Genomic DNA, 17849 nt, shown 5'->3' with positions numbered 1-17849 from the left:
CACAGAGATTTGGTGTTAAATGTCTTTCTTGTTCAGTGTATAACCGACTCAGACTGTAAGCAGGCAGATGTTTACTTTAGCGTAACGTTGTCATACATCAGTTATAACAATAGTGATGTGATCCTTACGATCCTTTTGTGTTGATCTTTTTTACATCAGGATTTTCTGCATTGATCTTCTGTATAAAGAACATGAACACAACACAACAACACAACACACAAACCACTCACACTGCATGATCTTTGTTCTTTCCTGATAAAAAAAAAAAAAAGAAGCTGTTTTGGTTTTTATATTATAGAAATGTAATAATATTTAAATGTATATAATATTTCATATTAACATGTTTATATAAATGCAACAGGATTTTATTATTTATTTATTTATTATTAGAATATTTATTTTAATTATTAAGTGCTATTGATTTTTATTTTGTATTGAAACAGAAAAAAGTCTTCATTTAATCTTGTGTGTTGTTTAAATCTAAATGTTTCTGGACATAAATTATAAACGCATCATTTCGTTTTAAACACTAGACGTTTGTGCGGTTCACGGCTTTAGGAGGCTTTTAAGAATCCTTTTAAACAGATGATTATCTCCAGGTTTGCAGGTTCGTTCATGTTCTAGTCTGGAGTTCAAGTTGAAGTTTGTTGCTCCGCAGGTCAGCGACCCGTCTGTTTAAACAGCTGCACAAACCTGTTTATTTTAATTTCTTTATCTGAAAGTTTGTGACTTTGTTCTGAAGCCGTGCACAAGCGTGGAGTCTGTAACCTACAGCACATCTGCACTCCTGCACCTTCACTGATCACCACACAAAGTCAGAGAAATACAAAAATAACCTGAAAAATAAACTGATTCTGTATTTACAACAAAAATATCTGTGTTTAGTTTTGTGAATAAAAAATGATTCAAGATTATCAAAGTTTTATACTTAATTCTACACAATGACACTCGACTCGAGATAAACGTAGGATTTGTGTTGGACCGCGTTCTCCAAAATACCACAGCAGGGATGGAGGTGTTTAAAAGCTTCAGAGACAAACGGAGACTCGGGGTTCAGCAAACGTGTCTGTGGGAAACTTTTGGACAGTTTAGAAAAATAACATCAAAGGAAATTAAAGGGAAAATAAAAAGTGTTTCATTAAAGATGAAGGTCATCACTTGTCATTTGATGACAGTCAGTGACTCTGTGCAGACATCTAGATGAAGTTCATTCCACCACCTCAGTGTGGATTCAAACAGTGCAGCGTGAAACCTCACACACACACACACACACACACACACACACACACACAAATCAGCACGTGATCAAATAAACAGAACCATCTTTCATTATCTTTGTACAAACGATGCAGCATTTACACACACAGAGCTGCTGCCGAGTTCTGGACTCTGATTGGTCAGAAGGTGGTGATTAATTCTCTCTAACAAATCTGACTGTAGATCAGGTTTATTTGAATACTCTCGCTCTGATAGCTGATCGTTTCCATAGTAACAGCTCCTTCACAGAGACGTGTACACAACACACGCCACTCTACAGAGGTGAAGATGGAGCTTGAAGTTCTCCACATCTTCAGGACAGAAGAGTTTATACTTCACTGTGTTTCTCAGTAACAAGCTGAGATTTCTAATGAGGATAAAGAGAAGCTGCTGCAACTGTTTAACTACAACGTCAGTGAGAAATGGAGCCATAAAGACTAGAACATGTTGTTGTGTTAATAAAAGTTGGTAATTGTTAGTAAATTGCTGTGAGATCAGGAACCTGAACATGAGGGAAAATGTTGAAGTGTAAAGTTCTTAGGAATAAAATGATAAAATCCTCAACTCTCACTCACAGGAACCAGAAACAAACTGAAAAGATACACACACACCCACACACACACATACGTAAACAAACACACATGCAAACGCACACACAAACATGCGCGCACGCACACACCCACACTCACATTCCACACACACACACACCCTCACACACCCACATGCAAACGCACACACCCACACACAAACAGGCATGCGCGCACACACAAACACGCGCACACACAAACACGCGCACACACAAACACGCGCGCACACACAAACACGCGCGCACACACAAACACGCGCGCACACACAAACACGCGCGCACACACAAACACGCGCGCACACACAAACACGCACGCACACAAACACGCGCGCACACACAAACACGCGCGCACACACAAACACGCGCGCACACAAACACGCACACACACACACAAACACGCACACACACATGCGCACACACAAACACGCGCGCACACACAAACACGCGCGCACACAAACACGCACACACACACACAAACACGCACACACACATGCGCACACACAAACACGCACACACACACACACAAACACGCACACACAAACACGCACACACACAAACACGCACACACACAAACACGCACACACACAAACACGCACACACACAAACACGCACACACACAAACACGCACACACGCACACACACGCACACACGCACGCACACAAACACGCACGCACACACAAACACGCACGCACACAAACACGCGCGCACACACAAACACGCGCGCACACACAAACACGCACGCACACAAACACGCACGCACACAAACACGCACGCACACAAACACGCACGCACACAAACACGCACGCACACACAAACACGCGCGCACACAAACACGCGCGCACACACAAACACGCGCGCACACACAAACACGCGCGCACACAAACACGCACGCACACAAACACGCACGCACACAAACACGCGCGCACACAAACACGCACGCACACACAAACACGCGCGCACACAAACACGCACACACACACACACAAACACGCACACACACATGCGCACACACACGCGCACACACAAACAAACACGCACACACACACGCGCACACACAAACAAACACGCACACACACACGCACAAACGCACACACACAAACACGCACACACACAAACACGCACACACACAAACACGCACACACACAAACACGCACACACGCAAACACGCACACACGCAAACACGCACACACGCACACACGCAAACACGCACACACGCAAACACGCACACACGCAAACACGCACACACGCAAACACGCACACACACAAACACGCACACACACAAACACGCACACACACAAACACGCACACACACAAACACGCACACACACAAACACGCACACACACAAACACGCACACACACAAACACGCACACACACAAACACGCACACACTTCTTTTTTTAACGGTTATATTTGAGAATCAACATTTTTGTGGAAACGATGCAGCATATAAAAAAAGAGACAGAAATTTCACTATAAATGGAACGTCCCACATCACCGCTGTCCTGCTGATGATCCCACAGATTTAACTGATCCTCTCTGAAGAAGTTCCAGTTAAATCCATCGCTGAGCCACGAGAGCTGTAAGAACGCATGCCTTCGCCGAACTTCCCCTCGGAGCGCCCTCACAGGACCAGGACATGTTTTTCAGTGCTGCTTTTTTCTTTCATTCTTTCTTTAAACTACGTACAAAAAGTGTTTAACTCACAAACTAGCTGCAGAACGAAACCAGCTGGTTTGCTCATTAGCTAGCATGCTAGTTACCTAGATACGGCGCTAACAGGGAGCACGATTCAGACAGGGAGACGTCCGTGCATGTGGAGGATGATGATGATGATGATGATGATGATGATCTGAAGTGATACAGTTTTCAGAAAGAAGAGTGTGATGAGTTGCGTGGCAGATTTTATTGCTCACGTTAACTTTTTTGCCGAACACTTGATAAGGCCACGTGTGGACCGGAGCGAGGGGAAGTGGACAAGGGCACGTCACCCACCACCTGGAAAGAGTTCAGGCTTTAAATTCTCTCTTAAATGTAATAATTCACTTGTTAAAGCCACTCATTAGGTGATCTGACGTCTGAACCTGACTGAAATCTTCTCTCGGGTTATTCCACGGTTATTGTTTGGAAAACTGTAAAAGAAACTGGAAGGAGCAGAGATGCACTGAGAAATTCACAAATAAATATGAAGGTGTGGTCCTGGGACTGCGTTCCGCTTGGGCTCCGTGCAGAACGACGGATGAGGGACGAGTATGAAAACCAACAAAACGGAGAGGGCGGGGTTAGTTCCTCTCCTGCACGAACACAGTCTCCTGAGGGCAAAGCCCCGCCTCCTGTAGCGTGATGTCATAGTCCAAATGAGCCAGCTTCCGTCGAGGGAAGTTAGTGACGAGTTCAAAACGTTCGTTGGGATATCCGTTTGACTGAACGTGTCTCACCAGAGCCTGAGGGAAAAACAAGAGCACTTGTGAACATGTTTTACACACACACACACACTCACACTCACACTCACACTCACCACACACACTCACACTCACACACTCACACACTCACACCACACACACTCACACACACTCACTCACACACACACACACTCAACACACACTCAACACACACACTCACTCAACACACACACACACACTCAGTCAACACACACACACTCAGTCAACACACACACACACTCACCACACACACACACACACTCACACTCAACACACACTCACACACACACACACACTCACTCACACTCACTCACACTCACCACACTCACACACTCAACACACACACACTCAACACACACACACACACTCACTCAACACACACACACACTCACTCAACACACACACACACTCACTCAACACACACACACACTCACTCACACACACACACTCACTCAACACACACACACACTCACTCAACACACACACACACTCACTCACTCAACACACACACACACTCACTCACTCAACACACACACACTCACTCACTCAACACACACACACTCACTCAACACACACTCACACTCACTCAACACACACTCACACTCACTCAACACACACACACTCACTCAACACACACACACACTCACTCAACACACACACACTCACTCAACACACACACACACTCACTCAACACACACACACACTCACTCAACACACACACACACTCACTCAACACACACACACACTCACTCAACACACACACACTCACTCACTCACTCAACACACACACACTCACCTCAACACACACACACACTCACTCAACACACACTCACACTCACTCAACACACACACTCACTCAACACACACACACTCACTCAACACACACACACTCACTCAACACACACACACACTCACTCACTCAACACACACACACTCAGTCAACACACACACACTCACCTCAACACACACACACACTCACTCAACACACACACACACTCACTCAACACACACACACACTCACTCAACACACACACACACTCACTCACTCACCACACACACTCACTCACACACTCACACTCACCACACACACTCACCACACACACTCACCACACACTCACTCACACACACTCACTCACACACACTCACTCACACACACTCACTCACACTCACTCACACACACTCACTCACACACACTCACACACACTCACTTACACACTCACACACACTCACTCACACACTCAACACACACACACACTCACCACACACACACTCACCACACACACACTCACTCAACACACACTCACTCAACACACACACACTCACTCAACACACACACACACTCACTCAACACACACACACACTCACTCACTCAACACACACACTCACTCACTCAACACACACACTCACTCACTCAACACACACACTCACTCACTCAACACACACACTCACTCACTCAACACACACACACTCACTCACTCAACACACACACACTCACTCACTCACTCAACACACACACACACACTCAACACACACTCACACTCACTCACCACACACACACTCACCTCAACACACACACACACTCACTCAACACACACACACACTCACTCAACACACACACACACTCACTCAACACACACACACACTCACTCAACACACACACACTCACTCACTCAACACACACACACACACTCACTCAACACACACACACACTCACTCAACACACACTCACTCAACACACTCACTCAACACACACACTCAACACACACTCACTCAACACACACTCACTCAACACACACTCACACTCACTCACTCAACACACACTCACTCACTCAACACACACACACACTCACCTCAACACACACACACACTCACTCAACACACACACACACTCACTCACTCACACACACACTCACTCAACACACACTCACTCAACACACACACACTCACTCACTCAACACACACACACTCACCTCAACACACACACACTCACCTCAACACACACACACACTCACTCAACACACACTCACACAACACTCACTCACTCAACACACACTCACTCACTCACTCAACACACACACACTCACCTCAACACACACACACACTCACTCAACACACACTCACACTCACTCACTCAACACACACTCACTCAACACACACTCACACTCACTCACTCAACACACACTCACACTCACTCACTCAACACACACTCACTCAACACACACTCACACTCACTCACTCAACACACACACACACACACTCAACACACACTCACACTCACTCACACTCACTCAACACACACACTCACTCAACACACACACACTCACTCAACACACACACACACTCACTCACTCAACACACACACACACACTCAACACACACTCACTCAACACACACTCACTCAACACACACACACTCACCTCAACACACACACACTCACCTCAACACACACACACTCACCTCAACACACACACACACTCACTCAACACACACTCACACAACACACACTCACTCAACACACACTCACTCAACACACACTCACTCAACACACACACACTCAACACACACACACTCAACACACACTCACACTCACTCAACACACACACACTCACCTCAACACACACACACACTCACTCAACACACACTCAACACTCACTCAACACTCACTCAACACACACTCACTCAACACACACTCACACTCACTCACTCAACACACACTCACACTCACTCACTCAACACACACACACTCACCTCAACACACACACACACTCACTCAACACACACTCACACTCACTCAACACTCACTCACTCAACACACACTCACTCAACACACACTCACTCAACACACACTCACACTCACTCACTCAACACACACTCACTCACTCACTCAACACACACACACACTCACTCACTCAACACACACACACTCACTCACTCAACACACACACACACTCACTCACTCAACACACACACACACTCACTCAACACACACTCACTCAACACACACACACTCACTCAACACACACACACTCACTCAACACACACACACTCACTCAACACACTCACACACACTCACACACAGAACAAACTGTACATACCATCAGCTTAGCATTCACAGACAACGCTATCTGTTCCCTCGTACCATCCGGGTATCTCAGCATCAGGTGAGCCTTCGGACCTTAAAAAAACAACAAACAAGCTAAAAAACAGGCCAATCAAAACCCAGCAGGGGCGTGGCTACAGACACCTCATCTTATTTTTTAAGAAGTTTAAACATTTCAAGAAGAAGGGGAAGAAAATAAAAGGAAAAGCAAGAGATGGACTAGAACAAAGGGGAAAAACGGCAGGAGGAAAGAAAGATGAGGAGAAGAAGGAAAAATGAGAAGGAAGAGAATGGAAGTAAGGGAAGAACAAGGAGGAGGAAGAGGTAGGAGATAGAAGGAGAAAGAGATGGAGAAATTAAGAACAATAATAATAAGTCAAAGAATAATAATAAGAAGTAGGTGGATGAGGTTGAGGAATATTTTTTTAATACTACCCCCTACAGGCTTCATGTGGAACTGCAGCAGTGGACAGGAATCTATTTGAACAGGTCTTTAGGATTAGTGTGTGTGTGTGTGTGTGTGTGTGTGTACCATTATCTTCAGGCTGTGTGCTTTGGGATGATAAGATTCTGTGACTTTGGTCATGATGATGCTGTTGCTGTGATTGTTGCTGTTGATGACGTTGCTGTTTTGACTCTGTGGGATTGAGACTCGGCCGAGGTGGCGGCGGCTCCACGTGGTTTTTCTTGCTCTCTTCTTTTCTGTGGTTAAACTCTTTGTGCGGAGACTTCCTGTTCTGGGCGGGACTATCTGAGGAAGTGGGTGGTCCCGGTTCTGACAACGTGTTTCCATCTATGGAGTCTTTCCCTCCTTCCTCGCTGTCTGAACCGTCCACTGAGATCATACCCTCGCTATCGGAGAAGGCCTCAGCATCCGAGTCGTTTTCAGACTCCCCTTTCTCCTGCCTCGAGTCATAGTGCGTTTCCTGTAGAGACGCTCTGATAGCAGCCTCCAGCTGACTGTCCTCACTCGCGTCAATCAAACTCTCCTGTGGGGACCATCAGATAGGAACCAGATTTATTAAACAGAAGTTGTGATGGTGTAAATGTTCATTCTGTAAATGTTAAATTTTAGATTAAAAATCAGCTCCACGTGGCTCCTAGAATAAAACATCCACAACAATATTAATAATATTAATAATAAAAATACATCCCTCACATAATAATGCCCACACACACACACACACTCCCTCACACACCCACCCTCACACACACCCCCACCCTCACACACCCCCACCCTCACACACACACCCTCACACACACAGACACCCCCTCACACACACAGACACCCCCTCACACACACAGACACCCCCTCACACACACAGACACCCCCTCACACACACAGACATCCCCTCACACACACACACACACCCCCTCACACACACACCCTCACACACACACACACCCTCACACACACACACACCCTCACACACACACACACACTCACACACACACACACACTCACACACACACACACACACCCACACACACACACACACCCTCACACACCCTCACACACACAGTAAGATCATGTTCTTACAGAGCGAGCACGTTTGGCTGGAGGTTGACTGGAAAGTCCATCTAACTGGCCGTGTTCCGTTAAAAACCCAGTCACTTGATCCAGGAACGAGGAAACGTCCAGCTGATTCCACTCCACCATCTTCTGGCCTGGTTAACAACAGGACACGAGCAAATCATCATGATCACCATCAAGGTAAAGCATCATTGTCACAGTCTGGAGAAAACATCACTATATACACTGATTAGTGATGCTTTCTGTTATTCACTCAGGGTTATAAAGTTCAGGTCTCACTGAGTCTGGTGTTTATAAATATAAAATAAAAATCTACAGTCCGTCTCAACTGTCTGTCTCCCAGCTGGGATCAGAAGGTCACGTCTCGAACACTGGATGACTGACAGTCTGAGTTCAGCACCACAGACAGCAACAACACCAACAGCCACCAAAAATTACAACATGCCCAAAGATTTCCTACGGACACCTACATGGCTCAGGAACCAATCAGAAGCCAGGACGCAATCGTGAAGTTTATATGACAAAAAAAAACAAAAAACAAAGCCAAGTTACATCACGTTTCAGAGAAACCACAAAGTAGCGTAGAACAGGTTCACCTCCGAGGATACAGCAGTGCTGTGGTTTAATTAGAAAACTTGATCAATTCATTTAAAAATGTTGATCCTGGTCATCTAGTGATGTGGAGAAACGTCTTATTACAGAACGAGACACTGCATTAAACCTCCATCTTATTTGACCCATCACTCCTTCCTGCTCCACCCACCTTGTTTGATAGACAGCATGTGGTTAGTTAAGCCCCTCCCACTGTGTCTCACCTGTACGAGGGTCCAGGATGGAGATGTAAGGGAATTTGTTGAGTTTGTAGAACTGTATGTAGCGCTGTCCCTCTTCACTGTCATGGTAAACCTGTAAACAAACAAAAACAAACAAACAAACAGCAACACAGTTTGTGTTATTGTAAATAGCAATAACTAAAATATTATAAAAATTAGATTTTCTATATAAACCTCCTGATTTTATATTTCTGTTTGATATTAACTAAAACACTAAAGTCTTTTAAAGTGTTCAGATTACTGTGTTAACTTAGAGGAGCATGTGTTTACTCTTTACTTAGGCCTGATCTCAGCACCTGCCAGAAGATGAAGTGCTCCCTGATGATGGCTTTCACCGCCTCATTACTCCACACATCTCGGTTTAAACACTGACAGGAGAAATCCTGAACGTTCTGGATATTTATCATCAACCACTTATTCTCCAACTGGCCGCAGTTTTTCGCCTGAAACAGACAGATACACACACTATTTAAATATAGATCTGTGTGTGTGCCTTTGTCTGTATACGTATGTCTGTGTGTATGCATGCGTGTGTGTGTGGGGTGTGTTTGCGTGTGTGTGTGCGCGCATGTGTGTGCGGTGTATGTGTGTGTGTGTGCATTTGTGTGTACGGTGTGTGTGTGTGTGTGTGTGCGTGCGTGTGGTGTGTGTTGGTGTGTGTGTGCGCGTGTGTGTGGTGTGTGCATGTGTGTGTATGTGCGTGCGCATGTGTGTGTGCATGTGTGTGCGTGTGTGTGTATCCTCACCGTCTCAAAGCTGCCTTTGTGCATGAGCTCGATCGGGGGTCGGAAGAGATCAGCCAGAGTGCTCAGCTTTTTATCCATCGCTCCTCCGTTCCTCAGCTCCTGCTCCTGTCTGACTGGACGAGCACATGTACACACACACACACACACACACACACACACACACACACACACACACAAAAGCACACTTATACACACACTCCTTACACTATACACAGGATTTCCGTCACCTCTAACTCGCTCTGGTGTTTTTTCCATTATGTTTTTTGTTCATTGTGTTTGCTGAAGCCTAGAAGCTGCTTTAAGAGCTCTGGTGTGCTCCAGGGACCCGAAAAACGGTCTTCTCTATTTTTTCCTTCACAGAACGGTGGTGTGTGTGAAGGCTCTGATGTCAGAGCTGAGTAATGTTAATGTCTCCTGTGTGAATGTTCTGTGTATCTTACCAGCTCTGGGAACTTACTGGTTTCAGTCTGGAAATCCCGAAAGCCATCAAAGATGGAGCGAGCGGGTCTCCGTCTCTTCGGCACTGAGACGGAGGGAAAACAAAATAATGATTAAAATGACAATGTCTGATTTTCAGGGTAACAAGCAGCCAGTTCTGTCTGGGTTTATAAATTTATGAAGATTTATTTGGAATAAAATGAAAATGTCATGTAAAGGTAAGAAATGTTGATTAAATAAAGACGTGTGAAATGACAAATATCAGATCGCCGCTAGAACAACAACTACATTTACATTTCCCAGTAATAAATCAGAATTATAGTCGGACTACCACGCAGCCGTACTGACAGGATTATCGGATAATAATAAACAGATCTCTTCATGATTCACCTCCAAACAGCGGCTCCGGCTCCACCAGGATCTCCTGTTTCTGAGGGATCGGCGCTCGGACTTCGTCTCTGTCAGGATTAAAAAACACAGCGTCTGTTATTAAGTGAATACACACGTGCTGTAACAGCAGCACTTCCAGGTGTTAAATTAATGCTCACTCTGTATGGCATCTGCTCCCCGAAGCTGTGGCTGAACTGGAGCTGGTGCTCGGCTCCTCTGGAACTCCTGCGCCATCCAGAAACATGGTGACGGCCATCTCCAGGTTGTTGTTACAGGCCTCCAGCATGTGTCTCCCAACGCTCTCCGTGGCTCCTAACAAACAAAAATGCCAGAAATCTTCAGAGCCAGAAACAGGAAATATTGCAATCACACAATATCAGATCTAATAAAATTCACGAGCTCTCGCCATTTCACATGAAGAAGCTCTCATCATGTGTCCTGCTGTAGCTGAATTGTGTGTAAACGTGAGTGTAAGCCGTCATCTTTCTGATAATCGTCTGTTTCCACCTAACTCTATCCTCAGATCCTTCCTCACCTCCTCCTTTCTAATCTACAATATTCACCCTTATATGTTACACATCCATCCCATCTGTATCGCTCCGTCTCAATACTCTGCACACTCTCCTCACCTTCCCGCGTGTCTATAACCTGTCATAACACTCATTGCATGCTTTCTGTTTGGTCTTTGTCACGTCCCTCTTCACTCTGTGCTGTGATTCGTTGTAATCTTGTCTACTTTCTTCAGTCCTTTCTACGTCCCACTTCGTTTTTAGCCTCTTCCTCTGAATGCCGTCCTGTACGTCTTCATTCCACCCCCATGTTTCATGTGTAAGTTTGGCACCTTTTACACCGGATGCCCTTCCTGATAAAACCCTCTCTATTTATCTGGGCTTGGGACCAGCGCAGAAATCACTGGCTTGCTTCCCCTGAGACTAGATTAGATGTGATCCCCTCACGCACACACACACACACACACACACACACTTTACCCCACACACACACACACACACACTTCACCCCCCCCCCACACACACTTCACCCCCCCACACACACACTTCACCCCCCCACACACACACTTACACTTCACCCCCACACACACACTTACACTTCACCCCCACACACACACACACACACTTCACCCCCACACACACTTCACCCCCCCCACACACACACTTCCCCCCCACACACACTTCACCCCCCCCACACACACACACACACTTCACCCCCACACACACACTTCACCCCCCCCACACACTCTTCACCCCCACACACACTTCACCCCCCCACACACACACTTCACCCCCCCCACTCACTTCTCCCCCGCTAATAGAGTATTCACCTGACACACACACTTCACACACACACACCCCTCACACACACTTCACCCCCCCACACACACACACTTCACCCCCACACACACACACTTCACCCCACACACACACTTCACCCCACACACACACACACACACACACACACACACACACACACACTTCACCCCACACACACTTCACCCCCCCCCCCCACACACACTTCACCCCCCCCACACACACTTCACCCCCCCACACACACACACACTTCACCCCCCCACACACTGTTCACACACACTTCACCCCACACACACACTCTTCACACACACTCTTCTCCCCACACGCCCCTCACACACACACTCTTCTCCCCACACGCCCCTCACACACACTCTTCTTCCCACACACCTCCCCCCACACACCCCTCCTGCCGTCTGGAAAAAGGTACCGAAGCATTCGGGCCTCACGACCAGACTGTGTTAACAGTTTCTTCCCTCATTTTTGTCCTGCACTGTCTTTTAGTGTAAAACATTTAAAACTGCTTCTGTATATTTATAACACTTCCCAGTCACGATGAATGCGACTGATTACAGTAGAACTACGCATCATTATTATTTTAAAGTGTTCTATATAATATTGTAATTATAAAATGTAATAACAACACATTTTAAGACTTTATTTTGAGACTTATTGTACGGCGCATGCGCAGACCCGCCGTCATTCCGCGCATGCGCAGAAGCGCCACATGGAGTCTGTGTGACGAAAAGAAGCGGCGAGTCTAAAAAAAAAATCCCAAACGGCTTTAAAAGCGACATTAAGTGAAAGTCGAGACTGAAAACGTCGCATTTGTTCCGTTTCCACCCGCCCAGTACACAGTGTATACACACGTGCAGGACCGTGTTGTTTTTAATGGCAATTAAAACGCAAAAACAACATTAAAGACGTGATTTGTGAGTTGGATGAAATATGCGTGTGTTTTACACGCCGCCATGTTGTTCACGTCGCTGCTGCTGCTGAGAGAGAGAAGGTGAAGGGATGTGTACACGTGTGTAGTAGTACACAGGAACAGGGTGTAGTGTTAACACCAGTTATAAAGGCTGTGTGTTATAAAGGCTGTGTGTTATAAAGGCTTTATGAACAGGCTGTAACATTACCACCAGTTATAAAGGCTGGAACAACACTAAGGGGTGTTATAGAGGCAGCAGGAGGATGTTTATCTGTCTACAAGTTTATTTACACTGTGGGAACCTGTGCACACCATCCACAGAACTTTATTGTACACACATGACTTTATAGTGTGTTTATCGTCCCTGTTGTCTACATTAAAAGGCGGTTAAATGACTTTCAGCTCCTTTTCTCCACCTGCGCGCGCACACTGAGGCTCAGGCACTGAAGCATCTGCAGCTTCTCCACAAACTCACTGTTTTTACTAACAAACACAATTCTTTTCCTTCGCAGATGGAACATTTATAAACCCGGAAACCCCAACAATCCAGAAATAATCCACATATTTACCAGTAATGGCAGTAAACTGTTGAATTAACCCGTTCAGACCCGGGCCTGAAGCGTCTCCGATAGCCGCCATCTTGCCGCCACTGTCAACAACAACGGCACTGCGCATGCGCACTATTGACCAACAGCAGCCCGCGAAGACAAGCGCGTCATCGACTCGGACCAAGAATAATAATAATAATAATAATAATAATAATAATAATAATGATACTAATAATGATACTAATAATGATAATAGTTATCATTGTCGTTATTATTATTATTATTATTATTATTACTACTGATCAATGAGGAAACTGAGAGGGAAAGACAGGAGGAAGATGAGGATGAGGTTCCCCTTTGAGTCTGGTTCCTCTCAAGGTTCCTTCCTTTACCATCTAAGGGAGGTTTTCCTCCCCACAGTCACCTGAGTCACCTCAGACTTGCTCATTGGGGATAAATACACTCTCTCACTCACTCACTCATTTTCTACCGCTTATCCGAACTACCTCGGGTCACGGGGAGCCTGCGCCTATCTCAGGCGTCATCAGGCCATGCCAATCAACCTACCATGCATGTCTTTGGACCAGGGGAGGAAACCGGAGTACCCGGAGGAAACCCCTGAGGCACGGGGAGAACATGCAAACTCCACACACACACAAGGCGGAGGCGGGAATCGAACCTCCAACCCTGGAGGTGTGAGGTGAACATGCTAACCTCCGGGATAAATACATACACATTTAAATATATCTAATATTAATCTAGAATTTTGTATTATATTAATCTTTATAATATTCTTTATAATAACCTTTTTGTTCTATGTTTATGTTCTGTAAAGCTGCTTTGAGACGACATCCACTGTTAAAAGTGTTATACAAATAAACTTGAATTGAATTTTTGAATTGAAAAGAGGATGTGAATCGGCTCTTTCAGAGACAGAAAACAAGGAATCCAATATCCAACTGGCCAAAAGAGTCTCCAGGGACGTGGTTCAGTGAATTCAAGCGCGGTAAAATCGTGTCTCCTTTAAAACTTTGATGAGACAATGAAAATATCTAGCAGCTCCTCTTTAACTGATATTTCTCTGTGTCGTGTGCAGCTCTCGTATGTGGATGTAGAGGAGAGTTCCATCAGCGGTGTTCAGATGACGTTCCTCAAGTTGCTGAGTTCTGCAGCAAGACAGAACTTCACCTACATCTGCCACCAGTCAGTCACCTGGTTCGATGCTAAAGCCAACGATTACAACAAAGCGCTGCGCTTCCTCGGCTCCAACGATGAAGAAATGTCTCACGACAACAATCCCTTCATCAAGGCTGTGTACGACGCCTGCTTGGTAAGCACATCAGTGCCACACTCACACTGCACATGTAATCACTGTCACTGCTTTTAGTTACAGCAGATTTTATGAAGCTGCTCAGGTTCTGCTACCTCCTCATAACCAGAGGTTCATCTCTGTTGCAGGATGGATGTGTACGAGATACTGAAACTTCAATTGATGGTTTTGATGAAATCTCTTCTCTTTATGTCTTTTCAGCAAAAGCAGGGCTACGCTAGAACCGTGCTGGAGATTAACACACCACGCATCGACCAGGTTCCCATCATCGACGTCATGCTGAACGATTTCGGGGATCCAAACCAGAGATTCGGCTTTGAGGTCGGTCCTGTCTGCTTCCTCGGGTGAAAGCCCTCCTTCAGCCGGGCGTGCTGGGACGCTGCGAGACGTGTGGACAGCTGCCACACACACACACACACACACACTTCTGCTGGCCAATAAAGACTGTTATCATCATGGGAATGTTCTTCGCCCTTGTGGGGTCGAAAAATGTGGAGACTGAGACCAGCTATCTGAGGACCAACATGAAGAGAAGACATGAACTGGTGAATAACTGTGCACTTTCAGACTAAAAAAGAAATGGATTCCTCTGTTTTCCACCAAATCCCTGTTTTTAATCCCACTACAAAAGTAATCCTGATATTTTAATTTTAATCCCACTGTTGAACTTTCATAATATCATAATTCTTGTTTTAATCTCGCTCCCTAATGTTAATACCAATATTTTATTTCACTTCCAGTGATGGAATCTAATCCCAATCTCAGTCCTAATTTTAATCCCACTTCTCTTTCTTCCCATTCGTTCCTTTATACATTCACTCTTGTTATATTAAACAATTCAATCCTACGGTGCTATAGAAAGTGCATTTTATAAAATGATAACTGTAATTATTATTTTGTACATTAATGTCTTTTGAAGCTTCTTTCCTGCAGAATCTTGCATGTCTTTAATTTGGTGACTTTACAGATATTTCCTCGGTCTAAATATCTTTTATTTTTATTTTAAACAGCTGTTCTGTTAAAGCGTGATTAAACTCAGCATGAAGAAGCAGTCACACTGTAAATACTGACCACTTTTAGACGAAGAGGAGATTTATACGTATTACAATGATGCTGAAGGAGAAATTTTAAGAGTTACAATCTGTATAAAAGCAGATTTTTCTTCCATTTCCCACTAATGTGTTGATGTCAGTGGTGTAGTGTTAATGCTGTGGTAATCAGACGTCTGATAACGAGAGCGTTTATATCAGACTCAAAATATTTTTATACCTCAACTCTAAATGGAAGAGAAACATAAACAGCTCTTTAATTACACATTTTACATTTCTTTACATTTCTTTCACCCAGTTTGTGTTTAAAGTTTAAAAAGTTTCTGCGCTTCGTATTTAAGCTTCTGTTCCTAGACCTGGTTTTGTTTTATTTGCTTTTCTGTCTTGGTCTGAATATTGTTTGCAGATCTGTTCATGTCTTCGGTTCCCCAAATACATGACTATAGGCATTTAAATTTGACACATTTGTGTATGTTTTTCTTTTATAATTTATGTAAAACCTGGAATAAATGATTGGTGCGATGAAGTTAGTTTTTATTCAATCACAGTTTTATTATTTTTGCTGCTTGTTTCTGTTGAACAGGAATTTAAACATAACTCAGGATGAGTGATTGAAAGAAGTCTAACGATGTAACTAATATAATTATGGGATTGATCCAGGGATAAATGTACAGGGAACTGAGGGGAGGTGAGGTAGATGAAGATGGTGATGAAGTGCATTACAATGATAAGGTTAGTGTAGTAAGGTGAAGTTCAGGTGGTGATGAAGTGCAGAGTGGAGCTGATGAAGAGTGAAGTGGTTCTGTGGTGTAAAATAAAGCTGAGCAAGAAAGATGAAGTGGTAAGAAAAAAGACAGGAAAAAAGTATTTGAATGAAAGGGTTAGAGTTGGGGTTCATCTCAGTAAGGTGGAGGTGATGTGAGGTCATGTACAATAGTGAGGTGGTGGAGTGAAGGGTGAAGATGAGTTGGAGAACGAATGATGGGAAGGTAAAGTAAGGTACCGGAGATGTAAGATCAAGTGGTTAGTTTACAGCAGAACATCAGGAATAAATCTGTGGAGCAGGTGTCTGAGAGGGAGCAGAACCCCGCAGAGGAGAACTTCATCATGAAGGATCAGACACGACACACTACAAATAAGAAGAACATGTAAGAACTGGAAGCTAAACAACTGCAGATAACGGAGTCTGTTAGTCTGAGCAATGCACAAGCATCACCATCACCTAAAGATCCAGACATCACCACCTAAAGATCCAGACATCACCACCTAAAGATCCAGACATCACCACCTAAAGATCCAGACATCACCATCACCTAAAGATCCAGACATCACCACCTAAAGATCCAGAC

General features: G+C 44.9%; 2 protein-coding genes across 2 annotated transcripts; one reads left to right on the top strand and one right to left on the bottom strand.

The window, feature by feature from the left end:
- Positions 1-3233: 3233 nt before the first annotated feature.
- Positions 3234-14262, bottom strand: ubxn7 (UBX domain protein 7). Its single transcript, XM_060867006.1, has 11 exons — positions 14143-14262; positions 11482-11635; positions 11324-11391; positions 10953-11018; positions 10496-10608; positions 10046-10192; positions 9732-9822; positions 8923-9050; positions 7915-8371; positions 7378-7457; positions 3234-4285 (listed from the first exon to the last, which is right to left on the bottom strand). The coding sequence occupies exons 1-11, from the start codon at positions 14246-14248 to the stop codon at positions 4124-4126; spliced, it is 1572 nt and encodes a 523-aa protein (XP_060722989.1). The 5' UTR covers positions 14249-14262; the 3' UTR covers positions 3234-4123.
- Positions 14247-17024, top strand: LOC132842929 (collagen alpha-1(XI) chain-like). Its single transcript, XM_060865923.1, has 5 exons — positions 14247-14287; positions 14776-14821; positions 15052-15135; positions 15218-15451; positions 15653-17024. Exons 1-5 carry the CDS (start codon positions 14247-14249, stop codon positions 15797-15799), a joined length of 552 nt encoding a protein of 183 aa, XP_060721906.1. The 3' UTR covers positions 15800-17024.
- The last annotated feature ends 825 nt before the right edge of the window (positions 17025-17849 follow it).

The sequence above is a fragment of the Tachysurus vachellii genome, chromosome 1 (genome assembly GCF_030014155.1).
Source record: "Tachysurus vachellii isolate PV-2020 chromosome 1, HZAU_Pvac_v1, whole genome shotgun sequence".
Taxonomy (NCBI): Eukaryota; Metazoa; Chordata; class Actinopteri; order Siluriformes; family Bagridae; genus Tachysurus; species Tachysurus vachellii.
The sequence above is the reverse complement of the archived record's forward strand: the minus strand, read 5'-3'. Positions and strand labels throughout refer to the sequence as shown.